The following is a 19,439-nucleotide window of genomic DNA, read 5'->3' on the forward strand; positions in this document are numbered from 1 at the left end:
TATCTCTTTTTTATGCGCATTAACGATCACAATCAACAATAAGATTTTATATATTTATATTTGCATTGTTTCTTGAAAAATTTAAGAGTTGATATGATGAGACATCAACATTCCCCTGAAACGATGTTACTTCCTACACGGCCGGTGAAGAAAGTGTTAAAGGATACGGGATCGAGGTTGGACCTTGAAAAGGGTCATTTATTCCTTTTTTAATAAAATATTGTTTTTACATCTTTCTGCTATCAATTTCTCTTTCGATAGTAATTTCTAATAAACTCCGCCTTTCCTAATGTCAAAAATTAAAACAGGATGTCTGTTAACAAATTGTTTGTCAAACAATTGTCTGACAAACAAGATTTTCTCTATTTTTTGGTATCTTTTTAGGTCTTTAACCACAATTACTGCTAAGGTATACATATCAAGGTACTGTATAAAAAAAGACTGAAAAATGACATTGCTTAACGTTCGAATTATGAGGAAAGTATTCAAAAAAATTAAAAAATTACGTATACAAAGAATTTATAGCTTTCATGATTTTTCTTTAATGATAGATGTTTAAAGTTTTTAAACTCGACTGATTTCAAGAGTTTTGAAGGTGCCGCAAGCAAAATTATAAAAGACGTTTGTACCAATAAAATAAAGGGCTGGGAACTAAGTGAAAGAACGCAGCGAACCGTATGACGCTAAGAAATTGAACATTCATAGAGAAATCAACCATATAGAGCAAAAAGCCATTTTAATCCATTGATGTTAAATTTCATTTCCTAAAGAAAACAAACATAACCATATTTGGAAAACTTTTATAGTTGTGTATGTAATTACAAACTAATTTAAAATATTTTCATGAATAATATCGAAGCAGTGGAAACCATTATGAGATGTTTTGTTTTTTATTAACATGTCTGGCGTGCATAGAGAAAGATAAACAAACTCCATACAAATGATTGGACACTTTTTGTCACGTGATGTCAACACTCCCACTTCTGTTACGAACGCTTATTAAAGTATTTCGTGGTCAAAATTTATTTATTCGTGTTAAATAGCCGCTTGCGAAGCATCTTGTGATAGCTTGGACGACAACAACATAAGTATTTAAAATGGCGAATCGACCTGTTGGTTTTGGATATACTGCTGAAACAACAAAAAAGGTAGAATGTTTGACGTAAAATGTATGTAAAAATGTTTTTGAGAGGAGACTTTTTAATAATTTTTATGCAAAGTTTAAACTACCTATATTTCCATGTATAATAGTACCAAACTTGTTAAGTAAAGTATTTTTTATGTCACAGCGGGTGTCTTTTTATATACTGAAATATATGCTTTTTTAAAAGTTATTTTACTTATTATTTTCAGATTGACGCCAAGTACGATCTTGAAAGTGAGCAACAGGCAGTAGAATGGATTAATGCTGTTCTCGGAGGGAGCGAACTAGGAACAGTTAAAGGAAAGGACGAAGTACAACAAAAATTAAAAGATGGTATCATTCTTTGCAAGTAAGCCTTTCGAATCTCCACTCGAGTAGAAGAAAGAATCATAAAACAAGGCTCAGCCTCTCTTTTGTTCAGTATTATATGTTTTATTAGCTTAGTTGCCCGGTGTTGGATGTCAGGTTAAGCGCTTATGTGCCATTTTGCCATAAATACTTCGTGAATTTTTAGCACTGAATCAGCCATTGTAGCAGATAGACAACAAGTACTATTCGGTGTATTCTATTCGGTATTCAGATTAAAACTACTGAAATCTGCTAAGACACCCTCTCTTCTTCATTATAAATTCAGCGTCACAGCCGTTAACTTCACCAACAAGGCAAAATGCCCTGGAAACGAGGTCGAATTGCATTACATCCTCTGTTTTTAGGCTTATGAATACTTTACAACCAGGGGCCATTCCTAAAATACATCCGGCTAATGCGAACAAATTCAAACACGTAAGACTTTTGTGACAGTATTGTTAAAATGTCTTTCGAGTTCGAATCATTCTTATTGTGCACGTTTGCTTTGCCTTTAGATGGAAAACATCTCCAACTTTTTAACGGCAGCCGAGAAATATGGTTGTTCCCGTGGAGATTTATTCCAATCAGTTTACTTGCAAGATAACCAAAATATGGGCGCCGTTATTGGCGGAGTTCATGCTTTAGGAAGAAAGGTTAGAACTTAATATTCTATCAACCTCTACCATAGGGCCTGTTCTCCTTCCTGTCTAACACTGCTGAAAAGGGCCTGGGTACGAGGTTAGACATCCCACGTGTGATTTAAAAAACAGGTCTTCCAAGGAAAGACTTTGCATTAAAAAACATTTCTATTTGCTAATTCTCACTCATTTTAGGCACAAGTAAACAATTTCAGTGGACCAGTTTTAGGACCCAAAGAAGCTCAAGCGAACAAGAGAGAATTTTCCGAAGAGCAATTGTTACATGGTAGAGTTCATGGTATCTAGAAACCATTCCTCTTTCAGATGCCTTCAAAATATATTTCAATCTGCAGCTTCCTTTGTGGGTACCGAAAACAGCCAGCAGAATCTTTATAAAATGAATTGTAATAATTTATTTATACATCTGATATTTTTATTGTAAATACAAAAACTACAACAATATGAATCTTGAAAAATAATTTTTTGTTGTATCTTGCGACGGTATTTAACTAGATCTACACTTTTCTTTTTTTGAAGATTTTTTCCAGGTCTTTTATTTCCGGGAGTGTATCTAAGCCGATGGAGATTCGTGTTTGGTCCACTTCTAATTTCATTGGTTTATACAAATCGACCAACTCTTGTGTTTTCACTTTGGAATTTTCCAAATCATTTTTCGCGTGTTTCATCATAGTTCGAAGCTGAAAATGAATGAATAATTTTTATTTTGTGAATATTGCATCATTCTAAAAATTCTGTAATTTGTGCAAGACTTCTCTTAAAACACCAGACTGAAAGCAAAAACTACAAAAGTTTGTTTAAATTTCACCAAATAAGTTCTTATTACAAAATTAATACGATAACGGCCAGACACACAAAAAAAATAATGCAGCAAGATGTTTACATAGCGTAGTGTCGAAACTTGTACATCGTACTTTCGACACTTGATACCGTCCCGTCGATAGTTTTATATCGAAGTGTCGAAACTTGTATATCGTACTTTCGACACTTGATACCGTCCCGTCGATAGTTATATATGGAAGTGTCGAAACTTGTATATCGTACTTTCAACACTTGATACCGTCCCGTCGATAGTTTTATATCGAAGTGTCGAAACTTGTATATCGTACTTTCGACACTTGATACCGTCCCGTCGATAGTTATATATGGAAGTGTCGAAACTTGTATATCGTACTTTTAACACTTGATACCGTCCCGTCGATAGTTATATATGGAAGTGTCGAAACTTGTATATCGTACTTTCGACACTTGATACCGTCCCGTCGATAGTTATATATGGAAGTGTCGAAACTTGTATATCGTACTTTCAACACTTGATACCGTCCCGTCGATAGTTATATATGGAAGTGTCGAAACTTGTACATCGTACTTTCGACACTTGATACCGTCCCGTCGATAGTTTTATATCGAAGTGTCGAAACTTGTATATCGTACTTTCGACACTTGATACCGTCCCGTCGATAGTTATATATCGAAGTGTCGAAACTTGTATATCGTATTGCCCATTACCGTTGATACTAGAACAGGCAGGAAGGGATAAGAAAGTTTACAATTAAAGAGTGAGAAATAGATAAGTAAAAAAACAATCGATCCTGATTATTGTTCAACTTTGAACCTTTTTTTGGATCAAAGGTAATCCTAAAACTTAAATTTAATTGGTTGGTTTCACTACTCACTCAAACGTACTTATAATTTTTAAATTTTGGTCCAAAGGGGTATTCATTTTCAAATATAACAAATCATAAACCTCAACAATTTGCGGATATATAATTTTGCACTGTCATCTGCAAATCTGGCTGAAGTCACTGAAATACTTTATTTTAAAACTTCTTTGAGATAAACCTTGAAAGTCCGGAGACGAGAATGCTTTAAGGCAGATATTCTACAGTTAAGATAAAAATTGTTTGAAGAAAAAATCAAATATGGAATGGCTGGCAAGCAACTCCGCATTTTCTTTTTAGAAAAGAAATAGAATATTTACTTCACAAGAGAACAAACCACACTCAACATAGAAAAAACAATTACGTTTTAAGAAACAAAAGTTAATTTGAAAAGAAAGTTTCGAATAATTTACTGGGACAAAACTTTTCAGGGATTGGAACCAACCGCGAATTTCGTTCGTAGGAATTTAATTTTGTGGATCAGCCTATTTTCCAATTTTTTTTTATTTTGCGGCCAATTTTTATTACTAAAAGATTTTCCGATGTAAAATTGCGTAAAACAACATCCTCATAACACTATTCTTTTCGCACTTAGACAGCTTAGTTTCACATAGTTCATTGCTTTATAACAATTTACAGAATTTTCTGATTTTTTGTCCCAGTTATGAAATTCAGACTTTTCAATGTTCTCCTGTTTTTGATGGCTATCTGCCATGTTTTATCACGTTTTTTCCTTATAGCGTTAATAGAATTATTTGACTAACAACACAACACCAAAAAAATCATTTTTCTTCCGTGGTAGGCGGAAAAAATATTTTTCGCCAGCATTGGGGCGGAAAAAATATTTTTCACGGGACTTATTCTTGGATTTTCCAAAAGTTTGCGAAATTTTACAAAGAAAGGAAACTGAAAATATAAAAAAGAATTTCTATAAATGGATAAAAATGATGAAATTTTCTTGTCCCACGAATAATTTTTTCCGACATTTTTTATCCGATAGGTAGCGAATTATTGGAAGACAGATACGCCCTTTAACAAAACACGCCCAAATTCAGTGAGTAGAAATGTTAAAAAATTTCATTTTAAAGCATAATTTTTTAAAATAACTGACTTTATCTTCTTCATGAAACCATTAAATTATTTAAATGAAACATTGAATATTTAATTTCTTCAAGTAGAATGTTTTAAAATTGCAAGTTGACTGAAGCTCTCCGCCTCAAACTTAAACACTTATAAATTTAGTTAAATGGCTTATCACTTAACCTTTCACAATGAATGATGAGTAGCCGATGCAAACACTTTTAATTGAACACCTCTAGTCTCTGTTTATCTGTTACTGCAAAAAACAACAAAAAACAAAACAAAAACACAAACAAAAAAAAATGAACATAATTTGGCTTCAAAACTTTTGGTAAAAATTAAGAATTTCCAGTTCTCATATGAATCCTAATTATCACGAAATATTAAAAAACAAACTAAAAGTGAAAAATTCCTTCTTCTTCGCGAAACACAATTTGACAGTTGGAAACAGCGTAGACGAAATACAAACATAGCGCACAGAACGTAAATATTTATTTTCTTTATAAAATTTTATGTGAAATAGAGATCTCGCCTGTTTTAACTGTTACTACAAGACATAGAGGACGTTATGAAGTTGGAAGAAAAACATAACATATGTACATAACTAATCACCATAACATACACAGTGCTTTAGAGTTTGGCAAGCTTATGACCTCTTGTAAGGATCAAACGAACGTTACAGCAACGTTATATAACTCTATTTCAAGTTTTTTTCGGTCGCATATTGAAGCTCCAAACGCTTCTATACCAGATTATCGTTCATATTTATTTTTGAAAACCTCATTCCCAAACATTTGTACTTTATTGACACAAAAAAGTCGTTTTCTTTTCTACAATTTGGGTCATGTCGTTTCTGTTGATTTGCTTGTTTGTTAAGTTTAGGGGTCAATATTTTCTAGTGAAATAGAAAGATATGGAATGTATGAGAAACTCAAGGATACTGACGTCAAGAACCTTAGGAAATGTGTCGAAATAAGTTTTGATCATATTTTTTTTTTGATTTATTCAAATTATAGCTTTTAAAAAACTCTTTCGTGTTTTAGAATTGACGTCAAAAATCTTAATCATTGCACAATAAAATTGCTAGGGCGAAATTTTAATCACGGCCTATTTTGTGATTGTGGCAGGAAAAATTTTGATTGGATTAATAACGATCTATGTGTATGGGAAACAACAAAGCTATAAACACCACGTATTGCGTACAACAAAAACGGAAATTTTCGACATTTAAGGACTAAGAAAGACAAATAAAATACTGATGACGACGCAGTTGAAAGCAATTAAGGTGACAAATTCATAAAAATGTCAAAAACAAAATTGACAAGTACAATACTGACGACGGCAGCTGAATAATGACAGCAACAGATACGATGATGACGACGACGACAAATACAATATTGACGACAGTATGTAAAAAATTACGGAAGCAAAGAACACGCGTGTACATGAAGAGCAAAGTAAAACATCCACCTTGCTAACATCTGCATCAATTGCTTCGATCGCTTTAACATGCAGTAAACGCTCCCTTTGCAAAACTTCTACCTCGTTCGAACTGTCCAACAAGTTCTTCTCTTCTTGGTGAAAAGTTTCAATTTCGTTTAAAATCTGCGCTTTTAAGTTTTCCAGTTGACAAGTTTTAGGACTAAAATGAAGAAGGACTAAAAAAAGTTAAAAAAAGTTCGACTTCCCGAAAAAATCTCCCATTTTTTATCCAATTGGATTGCAAAGCTATTTAAGCATCACGCACCGTAATATTTTCATTACTTCTAAGTTGAGTACCATCTCGTCTCGAGAAAGGTTAGTGGCGCCATCTTGTTTTTCCGCTGACATTTTTTCATGTTATTAATGCTATAAAAACACGTTTCATGTACAGTAACCTTAAAATACTACAACAGCAAAAAATCAAAAGCGTGATTACAAATTTGTATCATAAGCTTGAAATATTACTGGTTATGTCCAATAATTATAGACAAAATTATTGAAACAAAGCGTTAAAATTTGGAAGTGGCATTCTCTACCATGCTGACGTCAGCAACAATTTGCACATTTCAAGAATGTGGGTTTAACCAAATAACATAAACTCTGAAGGCGTAAGTCCTGAATGTTCACTTTTACAAGTCTAATATGCGTGAATCAAATATAGAAATAGCCTATGTAATCACTTGTGGCTGCGAACTTATAGTTGTATTGTTGCAATATATTTCGTCCATGACAATAGTGCAGGTTTACAAGAAGCATTCCAATAAAGATGTTTCTCTTTACCAAATATAAACACAAGTTAGACGTGTACACAAACCCTTATCATTTGAAAACACTAAATTTAAATATCTTCGCTTCACAACAGATTTAATCTGGAGGAATTAATACTAAAATTTCGATTGCAACATACGGCTTTGATAACTAATATAATAATACGAAGACGATAGCGGTTATAATCATCAAGTCAAGAACGTTTATTTAAATAAAAGAAAATATAATGATAAGATGAAGTATTAGGCCTTATCTTCTCTTCGAGCCATAATAGAATAAAGTCTCTATCTTTCTGTCTCTTGGTACCAATTTATTATCCCTTTTTTTCAAAGTTAGTTTTAATTCAATTAATTTAAAACCAAATCAAACATGAAAACACCACGCACATTTCATTCACATGACACAAATTATGCAAAACTACATTTACACTGGGAAATAGTTTTCATTTTCACAAGTGACTTTCACAAGTAACTAATTCTACAAATTTGCATGAAAAACAACATGGCACGATCAACAACCGAATTAGCACTGTTTGAAAAAATATTCACTTGCACATGTAACACGGTTTTCGCGAGTTAAAACTCTAGTGTGTTACGTGCTTTCACTATAGATATCCACAGACTCTCAGGTGTCATCTTTTCTCGTCTTATATGGTTTGTATGTGTAATATTTCGGCCTTGAGTCAATGCGCATGTGCAACCAGTAAATACCAAGTCCTGACGTAGACAGCCACGTGTGTTTCGAACCTTGGTCGTTGACACGTGCATCCATTTCTTCAGCGGTAAGTTTCCAAAAGTCATGATATTGTTTCTCGTCTGCATTTCGTGCAAATGAGGCTAAATGCGTAAAAGTTTTGTCACTTTTAGAAGCAACTGGACAAGGTGCGATTAATTTTGCATCTCTTCCTAAGTTAAAAAACGCCACATTGGAGCAGTCAGATTTAAAATGTTCTGAAAAGGCTTCGCGGTTTGGTGAAACATTAGCGAGAGTTTTCGAATTTACTAAAACGAATTCGAATTCTGTTGCGGAATAGTCAACATTATTCACAGGTGGTGTTTCAAAAAAGTAAGCAGGGTATGGACAGTCTGTCAATACGTGTTTAAGCTCATCTCGAAATTTCTCGTCATCTTTAAGTAACTGTATTACATTATTAAATTTGATTCGATCTTCACCCAAGTACACTTTGTATTTTTCTACGTCTCCATCCACTTGTTCTTTCCTAAACGTATACATCACTAGTTTCTGCTTTGTTGAGGAAGGGTACAAAATATACGCCGTGATGGAGAGTGCGGACACGACGCTTCCAATTACTGCATACGATCTCATTTAATCTATAGAAAAAAATGTGAGAGAAAACTATCAATGAAAACTACCAGGCCACATTCTCACGATGTGCGACATTGCAAATATAAACTCAGTTTTCAAATTTACAAATAACCTATTTATTTTTTTGATTTCTATGTAAAAACTTACTTAGGATATTTTTTGGAGCCTTAATATTCTTCTAAATGATAAAAAAAAAATGTCAACGATACACGGGATTGTCGGCTAAAATTTAAAACTTGCAGACATATGTTCTTTCAACAAAATACAAAGGTATAATCGCACGTTTATTAAAGGATGCTCCATCAAATGCAAGTGAAGCAACTAATTAGCAACTTCTTCTATGTCTTATAAAAGCTGAAGATATAAAATAAGGTATGGTTGAACACAGCATCACTGTGTGTAAAAAAACACCATTCACAAATAATATATAAAGAAATTTCGCGATCAGAAAATTTGGTAATTTTTAGTTATTTTCATGAATATTTAATATCGGAAAAATTCTAAATCATGACACGGTGAATACTTTTTCCAAACATTTATATCAAAGATTATTTTTTTTAAAAAAAATATGAAGTAATGAAGATATACACATGCCAAATTGAAATAAGGAGAAGTCACCCTATTATGTTGTTTGCCCTCATTTCAAACGATTGTTTCAAAAATTCGTAAAAATTTGAACCGTAAAAAATCTAAATTTAGAAAACGCAAATTCAAAACCCCAAAATTTGTAATTATAAACAAATCAGTTTTCAAATTTACAACTAACCTAAATGGCTAACTTCAAGGGTAATAATTATAAACTTGTAGCTGCAAGATAGACTTTAAACGGACAAGAAAGTTTGGCCGGCTATTTTACAGTTAAACTCAACCACAAAATTTAAAATTACACAAAAAAGAAATGAAATCAGAATTGTTACCAAAACTTTTAAAAGACTTTTTTTTTAAACAAATAAAAAAGTACTACTATTGGGCGCCGTTCTGACATTATTCGACTCCATTGAACATAGTTTCTGCAAAGAGATTCGTTATTTATGAAGCTCATACTTGATAAAAATTATATTTTGGGATACATAAGAGCATACTTTCTGAGACTGAACACAATGTAGGATCAAATATTTTTAAAGGTTGAGAGACAACCGTTTTTCTATTACCTTCTACTAAACCTAGCAAATCAGCGAAATCAGGTTAAAAAGGTGTATCCAATACAGATAAATAATTTGTTTTGCAAATTATGTATTGTATCTTTAAACTATAAAAAATGTTTACATTTAAGTGAGCATAAATTCAACGAAACAAAAATAGGTAACTTCAAGATAATATAAAAGTTTGTAAATCTAATACATAAATTATCTAGGACACATAGCGTGTCTTCCACCATCAACAGGTATAGTTGCACCAGTAATAAATGATGCTCCATCAGATGCAAGAAAAGCTATTACATTAGCAACTTCTTCTGGTTCACCATAACGTCCCAATGCATGTGTTGTCTTGCAATGTTCTAAAAACTAGACAAGAAAACAAACAAATGGACTTTAAAATCTGCACGTTCCTAAATAATGTAACAAAGTTGAAAATGTTTGGTAATAAAAACAAAAAGCAAAGGTAAATGCAAAAATTAACAACTTTGATTACGTCCTTCATACAAAAGAAAGTTTTAAATGTACTTCACAAGGCCAAAGATCAAATATTAAAAAATAGCATTGGGAGTAAAATATGACACATGATAGAAATGGTCTTTTTTGTTCGCTGTTAGGAAAGACTTAGTTGAAAACAATGCTGTTTTCGGATCCATTTCGGACAAAACAAAATTTAGATGTGGAAAACATTTCATGTTGGTTTCACTTTTAAACAATCCAGAGCATATGTTACCTTGAATGCTAAAAAAGACTTAAATTAAATCAAGCAATAAACTTAGCAGTGCATGAAGCTGTTTCAATAAAACACTTTTTCTCAGGACAGAATTTAAATATGGCGAAACCGTCAACATTTTCTTAATAAGAAATTAGCCATTCGTCAGAAAATACAACCTTGAAGCTGCAACTGAAGTCTAATTATATGGCAGCATTAAATGTTGTTCAAAGATGCATAAAAGATTTACAAATTAGTTGGAAACAATTTTCATCAAAACTTTTAGATATGCCACGATTAGACGTGTGATGATCACTTTTTAATTTTCAAGATATACGAACATTTGTAATTTAATGACATATTTTAATTTTGGCCTAAAACGGAATTAACCTGAAAAAATATCACAAGTCAAAAAGACATTTTGATATCACCATTGTCTTTGCTTGGAAGAAGCATTTGTGAGACAGCACATTGCTTCATATTTTACACTTTAGAAAATGTATATCAATTCCAAGTTTATTTCTAAAAATTTAATCATCACAGACCTTGAAACAACACGAAGAAAATATACTGCACCTCTACATATTTCTCTTCCGACATTCCGCCTCTTTTATGGATTTCCGTCTTTATCACCCCAGGATTTACAGCATTTACACGAACTTGCTTTGGTGCAAGATCTAACGCAGTACATCTTGTAAACTGATCAATAGCAGCTTTAGACATGCAGTAAACATTCACTCCTGGAAACTAAGTAGAAAGTGGGTTGTAACCTTTTTGTACACAGAAAGATAAATACCTGAAAGTTTTTTGCCTCGTGAAAAGGTATCTACTTTAAAGAACGCTTGCTCATTGTATTCGAGTACAAAATATTTTGCAGATTTATCTTCTTAAAAACGACTAGAATTGCACAAATCATGTGGAGCATGATGATCCAACTCACAATATCAAATTTACAGAGCGTCTTTTAAGTAATTAAGAACTTTCCACTTTCATTTAGTCATTATAAATTTCAGAATACTGTGGTAGTCCAAGCATGTGTTAATAAAACAAATACTTGTATGAACAGAGACATATTTTAAAGGGAAAAAGCAATGAATTATTAATCTTACTGCGCGTAAACCGGTCACACTTGATACAAATACAATGTTTCCTGGAATGAAAATTTCAGTCGCTTATATCTTTTGATTTCTTAGCGCAGTGTACAACCATCAGGTATACATACCTTGCACCTTGGTTAGATGCGGAACAGCAAGAGTGGTTAAGTGAAAAACAGATCTAAACAAATTTGAATATCTAAAGTGTCATTTACTTTTATCAAGAATGTTTTGTGTGCACAGGCACCTAACATATAAGTAAATTAATCAATCAGTTGTAGAGTTACATTTGCATGACCGATTTGTACCATCTATATTATAATGCCCGTATACGTCTGTCTGTCTGTTTGTCTGTCTGTCACGCAAAATGGTAGCTTAGCTGCGCAATAGCGAGAAGCACGCAATGCGGTAAAAAAAGGACGGGCGAACCCGTGGATTCTCCACGGGCTAACGACTATTGCCATAATTGATGTACATCACATTGTGATAATTAAACACTATAATTAGCCTACTTTCATGGATTTTAGTCCGCAAGTCAAAATTATTCAACTCTAACAAAAATCAATTTGGTTAGTTTAGTAAAGCATTCAGAGTAAGGTTTCATTATAAACCAGCCACATATTTTTAAGGAATGACAACTCACAAAATGTTGTTGGTATTTTCGACATAGGGGAATATACGAAATTATCATGCAATACAATATGGTTTTATGTACTGATTATTACATAAAGGATTTTTAATAAAAAGGATTATATTTAATAAAATCTGCAACATAGTCCAATCTTTACAAGTGTAAGAAAAAGAAAGAAAAAAAAATCTTTTCAAGCGAATCGCCACCTTCTAAAAACATTTTTAAGTGAATCAACAAATTTAAAGTTTGATATAATACAAAATTTGCAAGAATATCCCAAGTTTTTTCATTTGAAAAAGTCGAGCGCTCAAAATAATTTAGGTAAATTCGAATCCACTAAGACAACCTTTAAAGATTAATACCCGTCTTGATAGAATCTGGAGAGGCTATCCAAAGTAAACAATCACAAGGAAAACATTCTTATTGATAATACTTACCTAACATTTATAGCCATTTGTTCATCATAATCCTTCAAAGATGTGTCCTCGATCCCTCCAGCCACAAGCGTACCAGCATTATTGACCTGGAAATGAATAAAAAAACAACCAAATACTAATACTTTGTTGCACAACATCAACCGTAGAGTGTCATACCAAAATATCTAATCTTCTGTAATGTTGTATGGTTATATCCATCACCATTTCTGTATTCTTCTCTTTTAATAGGTCAGCACAGATGAGCAATGGCTAAAATGACAATGAGCCGTTTAGTAGAGACATAAAATGTTCCAACTGAACGATAAAATGTTAACTAAACATTTATTATTACTTTACATTCACTATCAATTTCTTTACATAAGGCTTCTGTCTCCAGCAGTTTATCATTATTTCTGCCAGTTAAGGCTAGCTTAGCACCAAGTTTTGTAAATAGCACAGCAGTTGCAGCACCAATGCCTGAACTGGCACCTAAACAAAAAAAGGGGTATTAGATGTCTGGGTAGATATAATAGTTAGAGGGACAGGCCAAGAAAACCAGCAGTTAACTGGTTTATGTAATATATATTGGTATTTTATATACATAGAAGCTCATAGCCTCAGTCGAACAATAGTCGAATTAACCTTTCCTGTGTTACCATACTCTTGTAGAGAACTGCAAAAACTGAATTAAAAAAAAATTTACGATGATATATTAATTGCATAAAGGTCTCAGCATGCTGGTGTCAGAAACGGGTTCATTTAACTAAACAATGTTTATAGTCACGTGATTTAAAGTTTTTAAAAAACGACACAGAGCTTTATTTCGCGGGCAATTACACCAAAAACAGAAATGTATTGCACTATAAATGTAATATAACTTTGCATTTGGAATATATTTACAATAAATGAAATTTATAAAATAACTAAGCTCTAAGTTTCAAAATATTTTGTTATTTAGTCAGCTAGCTATATACACACATGTTCACATGTTTTGAATTATTTCTGTTTGACAAAAAAAGTTATGCAGTATATAAACTTATCTTACTTTTAAGTGAATAATTCTTTTTTGATAAGCTGTGTGTAAGAAAAGCTAGACTGTGGTGTGGTAGCTTATTTGTGCCTACCATTTTTTTTTCTTAAGCAGGGATTTCCAAGAAATTCCTGTGTGGTTGCTGTTATTGTAGTTTATACACATTGTCTTGTGCAGAAATTTGTGAACATTCTCTGGAAAAAACAGCTGAGTCATGCTTAGCCTCTATATAATCATATATCACCTTAAGAAAGGCTCTGACAATAAGAAAAAGTAAAAATATTTTTTAGTAAAAATTGTTGACAAGTAGTTACAATTCCTTTACGTTAAGTTGGAATTTTGTTAATAGCCCACCAAATTTTTAAACCGCGAAGTAGTAAGTTTCTCAAAAAGTAAAAAATGTTTGTACGGTGAAAGCCTTATTACATTCTAATTTTTAAACTGTGAAGAGGTATAGTTGATAACACCAGATTCTCAAAACTTTGTTTTATAACTTGTATTACTAAGTACAAATGTTGTAAACTACTTAGTTAATGCATTACCTGTGATGAGAGCTACTTTTCCATCCAAACGTGTTGTCATTTTTTATTTTTATCTAAAAAAATATTTGCAGTTAATTTTTCAGTGGTCAAAGGAAGCACAAGGTAAAAATAAATGCAAAACCTGTAGTGGTTAAAAAGTTATCTATTCCTTTTTTAATTTAACTAGTTTGTATCCCGTGGATAAATCCATGGGTTCGCTTGTCCTTTGTATACCCCATTTCATGATTCCGTAACACGACGTTTATCTTGCAGACAGACAAAGTACAGCTATTATTAATATAGATAAATATTATGAATATGTGTAAATTAGATTTTAGTTACAAAAATCTTTATATTAATAAAATAAATTTGACTTTAAAAATCTGGAGGAGCTACAGTAAAAAAAAACATTTCCTTAAGATAGCAACAAATTGTTTGTATGTATATTATATAGATATAAAACTACAAAAATAATAAAAAAATTGTGTAAAAATAATCTCAAATTGCAAAATTATTTCCATGTCATGTGGATTTTTCACGTTTTATGCCAGTTACTGCTAATGAATGAATACAACAGCTGCGGCAGCAACCATGGTACCTCAGCAACAAAAGCACACGATGTTTTCTGAAAAACTATTTTTAACTTAATGACAGAAAATGATTTTTTTTAAGATTGCAGAAACAAGGCAGCATATGACATTCTAAATTAAACACTATAGGGTTTTTCTTAATTTTTAGCTAATTCGCTACATATATTCTAATAAAACATTGAATATCGTTAAAAATATGATACAAGTGTATTAGTGGAACAGACTGTAAAAAATTGAAGCTAATTCTAGATCAAAATTCAATCCTTGCTAATATTAAAAAAGATAAAAATAGTTTCTATGGACTATTTAAACCCAAAATTACTGACATTTTTCTAATTAGATGTGGTTGATATTCTCAACTTTTTGACGTTTTCTTGTTTCGTAAATTACTGACGTTTCTGTGTTGAGTGACAAGACGTGAAGATCAGCAACACATATGATTACTTAATTAACCATAAACACATTCTTAAATTCTAGTTATTAAAAAATAAATAGATAAATAGATATTCATAAATAAATAAATGTAGTCATGTCATACCCTACCTCTTTCCTCTTTAATGTTGTTGGTTACATAAAAATCTTAAATATATATATTTTAAGGTTTTTTGTTGCTTATAGGAACCAAAATATGCTTTGGTTTTATGGTCTGTAAAATCATGTAAAAAATTAGTTATCCTGTTTTGCTACATACAACATGCTAAACTGGGTCTTCCAGCTTACATTTATCAAAAAATAGAAAGTGCAAAGTAAATAAAAAAAGAATTGTTTCCGCTTTAAATCTAACAACTAAATTATCTTGGACACATAGCGTGTCTTCCACCATCAACAGGTATAGTTGCACCAGTAATAAATGATGCTCCATCAGATGCAAGAAAAGCTATTACATTAGCAACTTCTTCTGGTTCACCATGACGTCCCAATGCATGTGTTGTCTTGCAATGTTCAAAAATCTTGAAGAAACAATAAAACAAACTAGAAATGTATTTGATAAAAATTAATCATAATTAAGTTTGTTAAAAAAAGCAAGCAACAATAAAAAAATGGTGAATGTGGTTTCAAATCAAACATTCTAGTAGAAACGAAATACTTTTGAAAACACGTTTTTTTTTAATTTTAAGAAAACAGTATTTCGTATTATTCTTAGGTCAAAATTCAATGAACACAAAATGGCAACAATACATGACCACTTAAAAGTTACCTTCTCATTATCTTCCTCAGATAATCCTGCTGTTTTAAGAACGTCAGTCTTTATAAGCCCTGGGTTGACACTGTTAACACGAACTTGCTTTGATGCAAGATCCTAATGCTGTACATCTTGTCAACTGATCAATAGCAGCTTTGATGTGCAGTATACAACGAAGTTATCTGACTAAAATTAGTTAATGACACTTATATTATTATTATTATATTATTATTGAGGATCGCAACATCCATGGGAATACTCTTTTTATTAAAATGAACGTGAAGATATAAGATATTCAGCAGGTATACAAAACTGAGGGAATTAACTTTTCTAATGTTAAGCTTAAGAATTTGATTCTACTGTATTTACATTAGGCTTCTTTTACCTATTCAGTATATTTTTCAGAACTCAGAATGTTTTAAAAAGAATTTTTTAAATCAATTGAATAAAGATTCAATGTTGCTTCAATTCGTGGAAGGATTAAGGAGTTAAAAATCTCTTATATTAATCTTATATGTTGTCTCTCTGTCTGCAAGGTTATAGTTGACACGATGCTATATATTTTTCCAATTTAGCTAAAACTTCTCCACGGAGTAAATCACTTTATTCTCCAGCAAATAGCAATAAAAAATGTGACAGGTGAATTACAGCGAATTTTGGAAATTAAAAATAGCTTCCAATTTTTAGGGTGATGTAAGTGAAACATTAAAGTGTAAACAGACAGATTCAGGCCGAATAAATGCATCACAAAATCGAACATTATTTTGGGTTTTTTCATACTACTGTTTTTAAAGTAAGGTTCAAATTAATAATGACACATGTTGGCTCACACTTCACTGTGATACATGAAAATGGTTTGGTTGTGTCATTCTGGTTGATTAGTTCAGGGATAGCAGATAGCAAATCGCTATTTTGCGCTAAGGATATACAAAATAAAAATTCCAGTAACATGATTGACAGAGAACCTCCATGAAATTTTAAGTTAATGACTGGTAAAGAAACATTTTTTTTCTTGAATTAATAAAGAATTTGGAAAACCTACTGCTCTCATACCAGCAACACTTGAAACGAAAACGATATTTCCTAACATTAGAAGCACATAACATTAGTATCAGCTATTTTGCATATTACCCATAAAAAAGTTGTTCTACTTCCTTACCTTGTGTAACCACCAGATGTGGAATTGCCAAAGTTGTCAAATGAAAAACAGATCTATACAAAGAATTAATTGACAAGTTATTTCATTCTGCATTAATGTTTGATTGTTTCATCACAACACAAAAACAACACAAAAGAAAATAACAATTATGTAAGCGTCGGAGATGAAGCTCATACTAATCTCATTTAATTTTCTTTCAAAACACACTTATAGCTAGTTAAAATAACAAACCATTATAAAAAGCAAAGATTTTTTGGCAAGAAAAAAGCCTTATTGACCTCTTTAACTACAGCTGGCAAATTTTAATGAATGCTGAAGGACCTTTCCCATCTTTTAAAACATTTCTTTTCAAATTTCAACGTGAACACACTTGAAGTAGTTCTGGTTCATGACAAAATTAATTAACCACTGACAAACCTAACATTTGTATCCATTTGCTTGTCATAATCTTTTAAAGATGAATTTTCAATTAAGCCTGATGCCACCAAGATTCCTGCATTGTTTACCTAAACAATAAAGATGCAGCCTTTTTAACTTCATTATCACTTAACAATTGCCCACATGTTAACAAAAATTCTTGATTCAAGTTTGTCTAAGTTGGATGTAACTTGAACTTACAAATGCAAAAAGGCATGTGTATTCATTTTCTTAAGTCATGAAAAATATATATATATATATATATCTTTAATTTTATTGGACACATTAAACAAAAGATGACTTCCAGACATAATGCAAATAAAAAATACCATACCAGAATATCTAATTTCCCATAATGCTTTATTGTATTTTCAACCAGCATTTCTGTATCCTTCTCTTTTAATAGATCTGCACAGATAACAATGGCTAAAAAACAGAAAAATTAAATTCGAATTTTAAATTTACTCAGTAAGAATGAAATTACCAAAATTCGCTTTAAAAAATTGTTTAAACTTTTAAAGTTTCTCAAAGTTTTAGGGACTGAGGTAACAGCCTCCTTTATTTTTTACTTAGACAAAGCAAAATTGGATGACATCAGTAAGATCATTTGAGTGTTTTCGAGTAAGGCATAACAACTTCTCAATGATACTCTATTGATGATATTAAAAAGTAAAGAAGTCCATGCAAAAGTTGGCTGGTTGGTTTTCTCACTTCGCAATTTTTGTCAACATCCTGGCATTGTTTTGACACTTTCTTAAGGTTTTCAACATTTCTTCCAGTTAGAATTATTTTTGCTCCAAGTTGGGTGAACAAGACAGCAGTTGCAGCACCGATACCAGCACTGGAACCTATATGATAATAGGTGTCTGAAAAAATCATGGGTTAAATTAATTTATCAATTTTGTTTAAAGCTTCACAACTTATAAGAAACAAATCTAATCCTTGCAGAATTTTTTATTTCATTTTAACAAATCCATTCTAATACACAAAAAACATTAAAGTATTTCATATTATTTTTTCGGCAACTACTTTAAACAAACATTTATAGGATTACACTTCAAAACGTATCACTTAGCAGAAAACAAACAGACTATTGAATTTCATTTTCCCTGTGTTTTTTATTATTCTTAGACGTTACTTTTCAAAAAAAATTGAATTAAAGAACTATTCCGCAGCCTTTTTTTTCAACCCAAGTACCCAAAAATTTCAGAACAATTTATGTTTTGGAACTGTTGGTCACATTGTAGCCATGGCTTTCAAATATAAATGAAGCCAATCTACTTGTCTATCTTCAAGTTCTTAACTCCTTGGGAATTTCTAGTCCTTTATAGGCATCTTTTTTTAAGAGACCTAGAATTTGTAGCTCTCAACAGTAGGAAATGAAAAATGAAAATAAATACACAATCATGTTAAAAGTGCTTTTAACTACCAAAACAAAGAAACGAACCTGTAATCAGTGCTACTTTTCCATCCAATCGTGTTGTCATTTTTAAATTTTCTAATCTATTGAAATAGAGATCAAATAAAACAGTGTCTGTCGGCAAGTCTCTGCCAGGTTACTAAAAAACACAGTACTATAAAATCTGTAATTTATCTGTTCAAAATGGTTGCATCATGCCTTATTATAGATTCTTATATAAGTCGTTTGTGCTAAGGATGCACAAATAAAAATTGCAGTGGATTTTTACATAGGCTAACAATTTTTAGATCAGTTCTTTATTAAGACAAAGCAATGCACTAATACAGTTCTTATAAATCTTAATAATTAAACAAAATGATGCTACTGGGAACTAAAGACACACACAACTACTTAAAGCTGAATGTCCACTCAAGAGAAAAAATGAAAAATTAAACAGAGTGGCAAAAAATAATACTTTAATTAAAATAGTTGTTATTATTTTCTATTTCATTTTTATTTCTGTGCCAAAAGAAAAGTTGAAATAATTTTAACTTTTAGTTTAAATCAAAACAAATCAGCACAGAACAAAATTCGATCAGATTTGTTTTGATCATCAGTGGAAGCCCAGCTTAAGTTGTTATTCTGCGTGAGTAAATGTAAAATATTTTTGAATTTATATGACACAT

The 19,439-nt window shown here is 31.6% G+C and overlaps 3 protein-coding genes across 3 annotated transcripts; 1 reads left to right on the plus strand and 2 right to left on the minus strand.

Moving 5' to 3' along the window:
* Positions 1–986: 986 nt before the first annotated feature.
* On the plus strand, positions 987–2,609 carry LOC130644608 (myophilin-like). Its single transcript, XM_057450279.1, has 5 exons — positions 987–1,148; positions 1,354–1,493; positions 1,858–1,927; positions 2,008–2,145; positions 2,326–2,609. Exons 1-5 carry the CDS (start codon positions 1,098–1,100, stop codon positions 2,434–2,436), a joined length of 510 nt encoding a protein of 169 aa, XP_057306262.1. The 5' UTR covers positions 987–1,097; the 3' UTR covers positions 2,437–2,609.
* Positions 2,520–6,744, minus strand: LOC130644609 (zinc finger C4H2 domain-containing protein-like). Its single transcript, XM_057450280.1, has 3 exons — positions 6,637–6,744; positions 6,360–6,531; positions 2,520–2,828 (listed from the first exon to the last, which is right to left on the minus strand). The coding sequence occupies exons 1-3, from the start codon at positions 6,717–6,719 to the stop codon at positions 2,646–2,648; spliced, it is 438 nt and encodes a 145-aa protein (XP_057306263.1). The 5' UTR covers positions 6,720–6,744; the 3' UTR covers positions 2,520–2,645.
* Positions 6,745–9,678: 2,934 nt separating this feature from the next.
* Positions 9,679–18,875, minus strand: LOC130645942 (uncharacterized). The gene is made up of 21 exons (XM_057452069.1): positions 18,802–18,875; positions 17,996–18,202; positions 17,689–17,780; positions 17,355–17,443; positions 16,938–16,990; positions 16,763–16,861; positions 16,559–16,695; positions 15,794–15,895; positions 15,416–15,545; positions 15,167–15,241; positions 14,986–15,038; positions 14,545–14,648; positions 14,240–14,293; positions 14,027–14,067; positions 12,807–12,943; positions 12,632–12,724; positions 12,476–12,561; positions 11,536–11,588; positions 11,423–11,463; positions 10,890–11,060; positions 9,679–9,970 (listed from the first exon to the last, which is right to left on the minus strand). The coding sequence occupies exons 1-21, from the start codon at positions 18,839–18,841 to the stop codon at positions 9,812–9,814; spliced, it is 2,016 nt and encodes a 671-aa protein (XP_057308052.1). The 5' UTR covers positions 18,842–18,875; the 3' UTR covers positions 9,679–9,811.
* Between the last annotated feature and the right edge of the window lie 564 nt (positions 18,876–19,439).

Source organism: Hydractinia symbiolongicarpus, chromosome 5 (assembly GCF_029227915.1).
Source record: "Hydractinia symbiolongicarpus strain clone_291-10 chromosome 5, HSymV2.1, whole genome shotgun sequence".
Classification (NCBI taxonomy): domain Eukaryota; kingdom Metazoa; phylum Cnidaria; class Hydrozoa; order Anthoathecata; family Hydractiniidae; genus Hydractinia; species Hydractinia symbiolongicarpus.

Excerpts from the sequence above, each read along its gene's own strand:
- LOC130645942 (XM_057452069.1), bottom strand. The coding sequence starts at position 18,841 with ATGACAACACGATTGGATGGAAAAGTAGCACTGATTACAG. Across the intron at positions 17,444-17,688 it reads ATGGGAAATTAGATATTCTG|GTAAACAATGCAGGAATCTT; the intron begins GTATGGTATTTT and ends TTTATTGTTTAG. Across the intron at positions 11,061-11,422 it reads GTGTGACCGGTTTACGCGCA|TTTCCAGGAGTGAATGTTTA; the intron begins GTAAGATTAATA and ends CTTTCTACTTAG.
- LOC130644609 (XM_057450280.1), bottom strand. The coding sequence starts at position 6,719 with ATGTCAGCGGAAAAACAAGATGGCGCCACTAACCTTTCTCGAGACGAG. Across the intron at positions 6,532-6,636 it reads GAAGTAATGAAAATATTACG|TCCTAAAACTTGTCAACTGG; the intron begins GTGCGTGATGCT and ends TCTTCATTTTAG. Across the intron at positions 2,829-6,359 it reads TTGATGCAGATGTTAGCAAG|CTTCGAACTATGATGAAACA; the intron begins GTGGATGTTTTA and ends ATTCATTTTCAG.
- LOC130644608 (XM_057450279.1), top strand. The coding sequence starts at position 1,098 with ATGGCGAATCGACCTGTTGGTTTTGGATATACTGCTGAAACAACAAAA. Across the intron at positions 1,494-1,857 it reads GATGGTATCATTCTTTGCAA|GCTTATGAATACTTTACAAC; the intron begins GTAAGCCTTTCG and ends CTCTGTTTTTAG. Across the intron at positions 2,146-2,325 it reads TTCATGCTTTAGGAAGAAAG|GCACAAGTAAACAATTTCAG; the intron begins GTTAGAACTTAA and ends CACTCATTTTAG.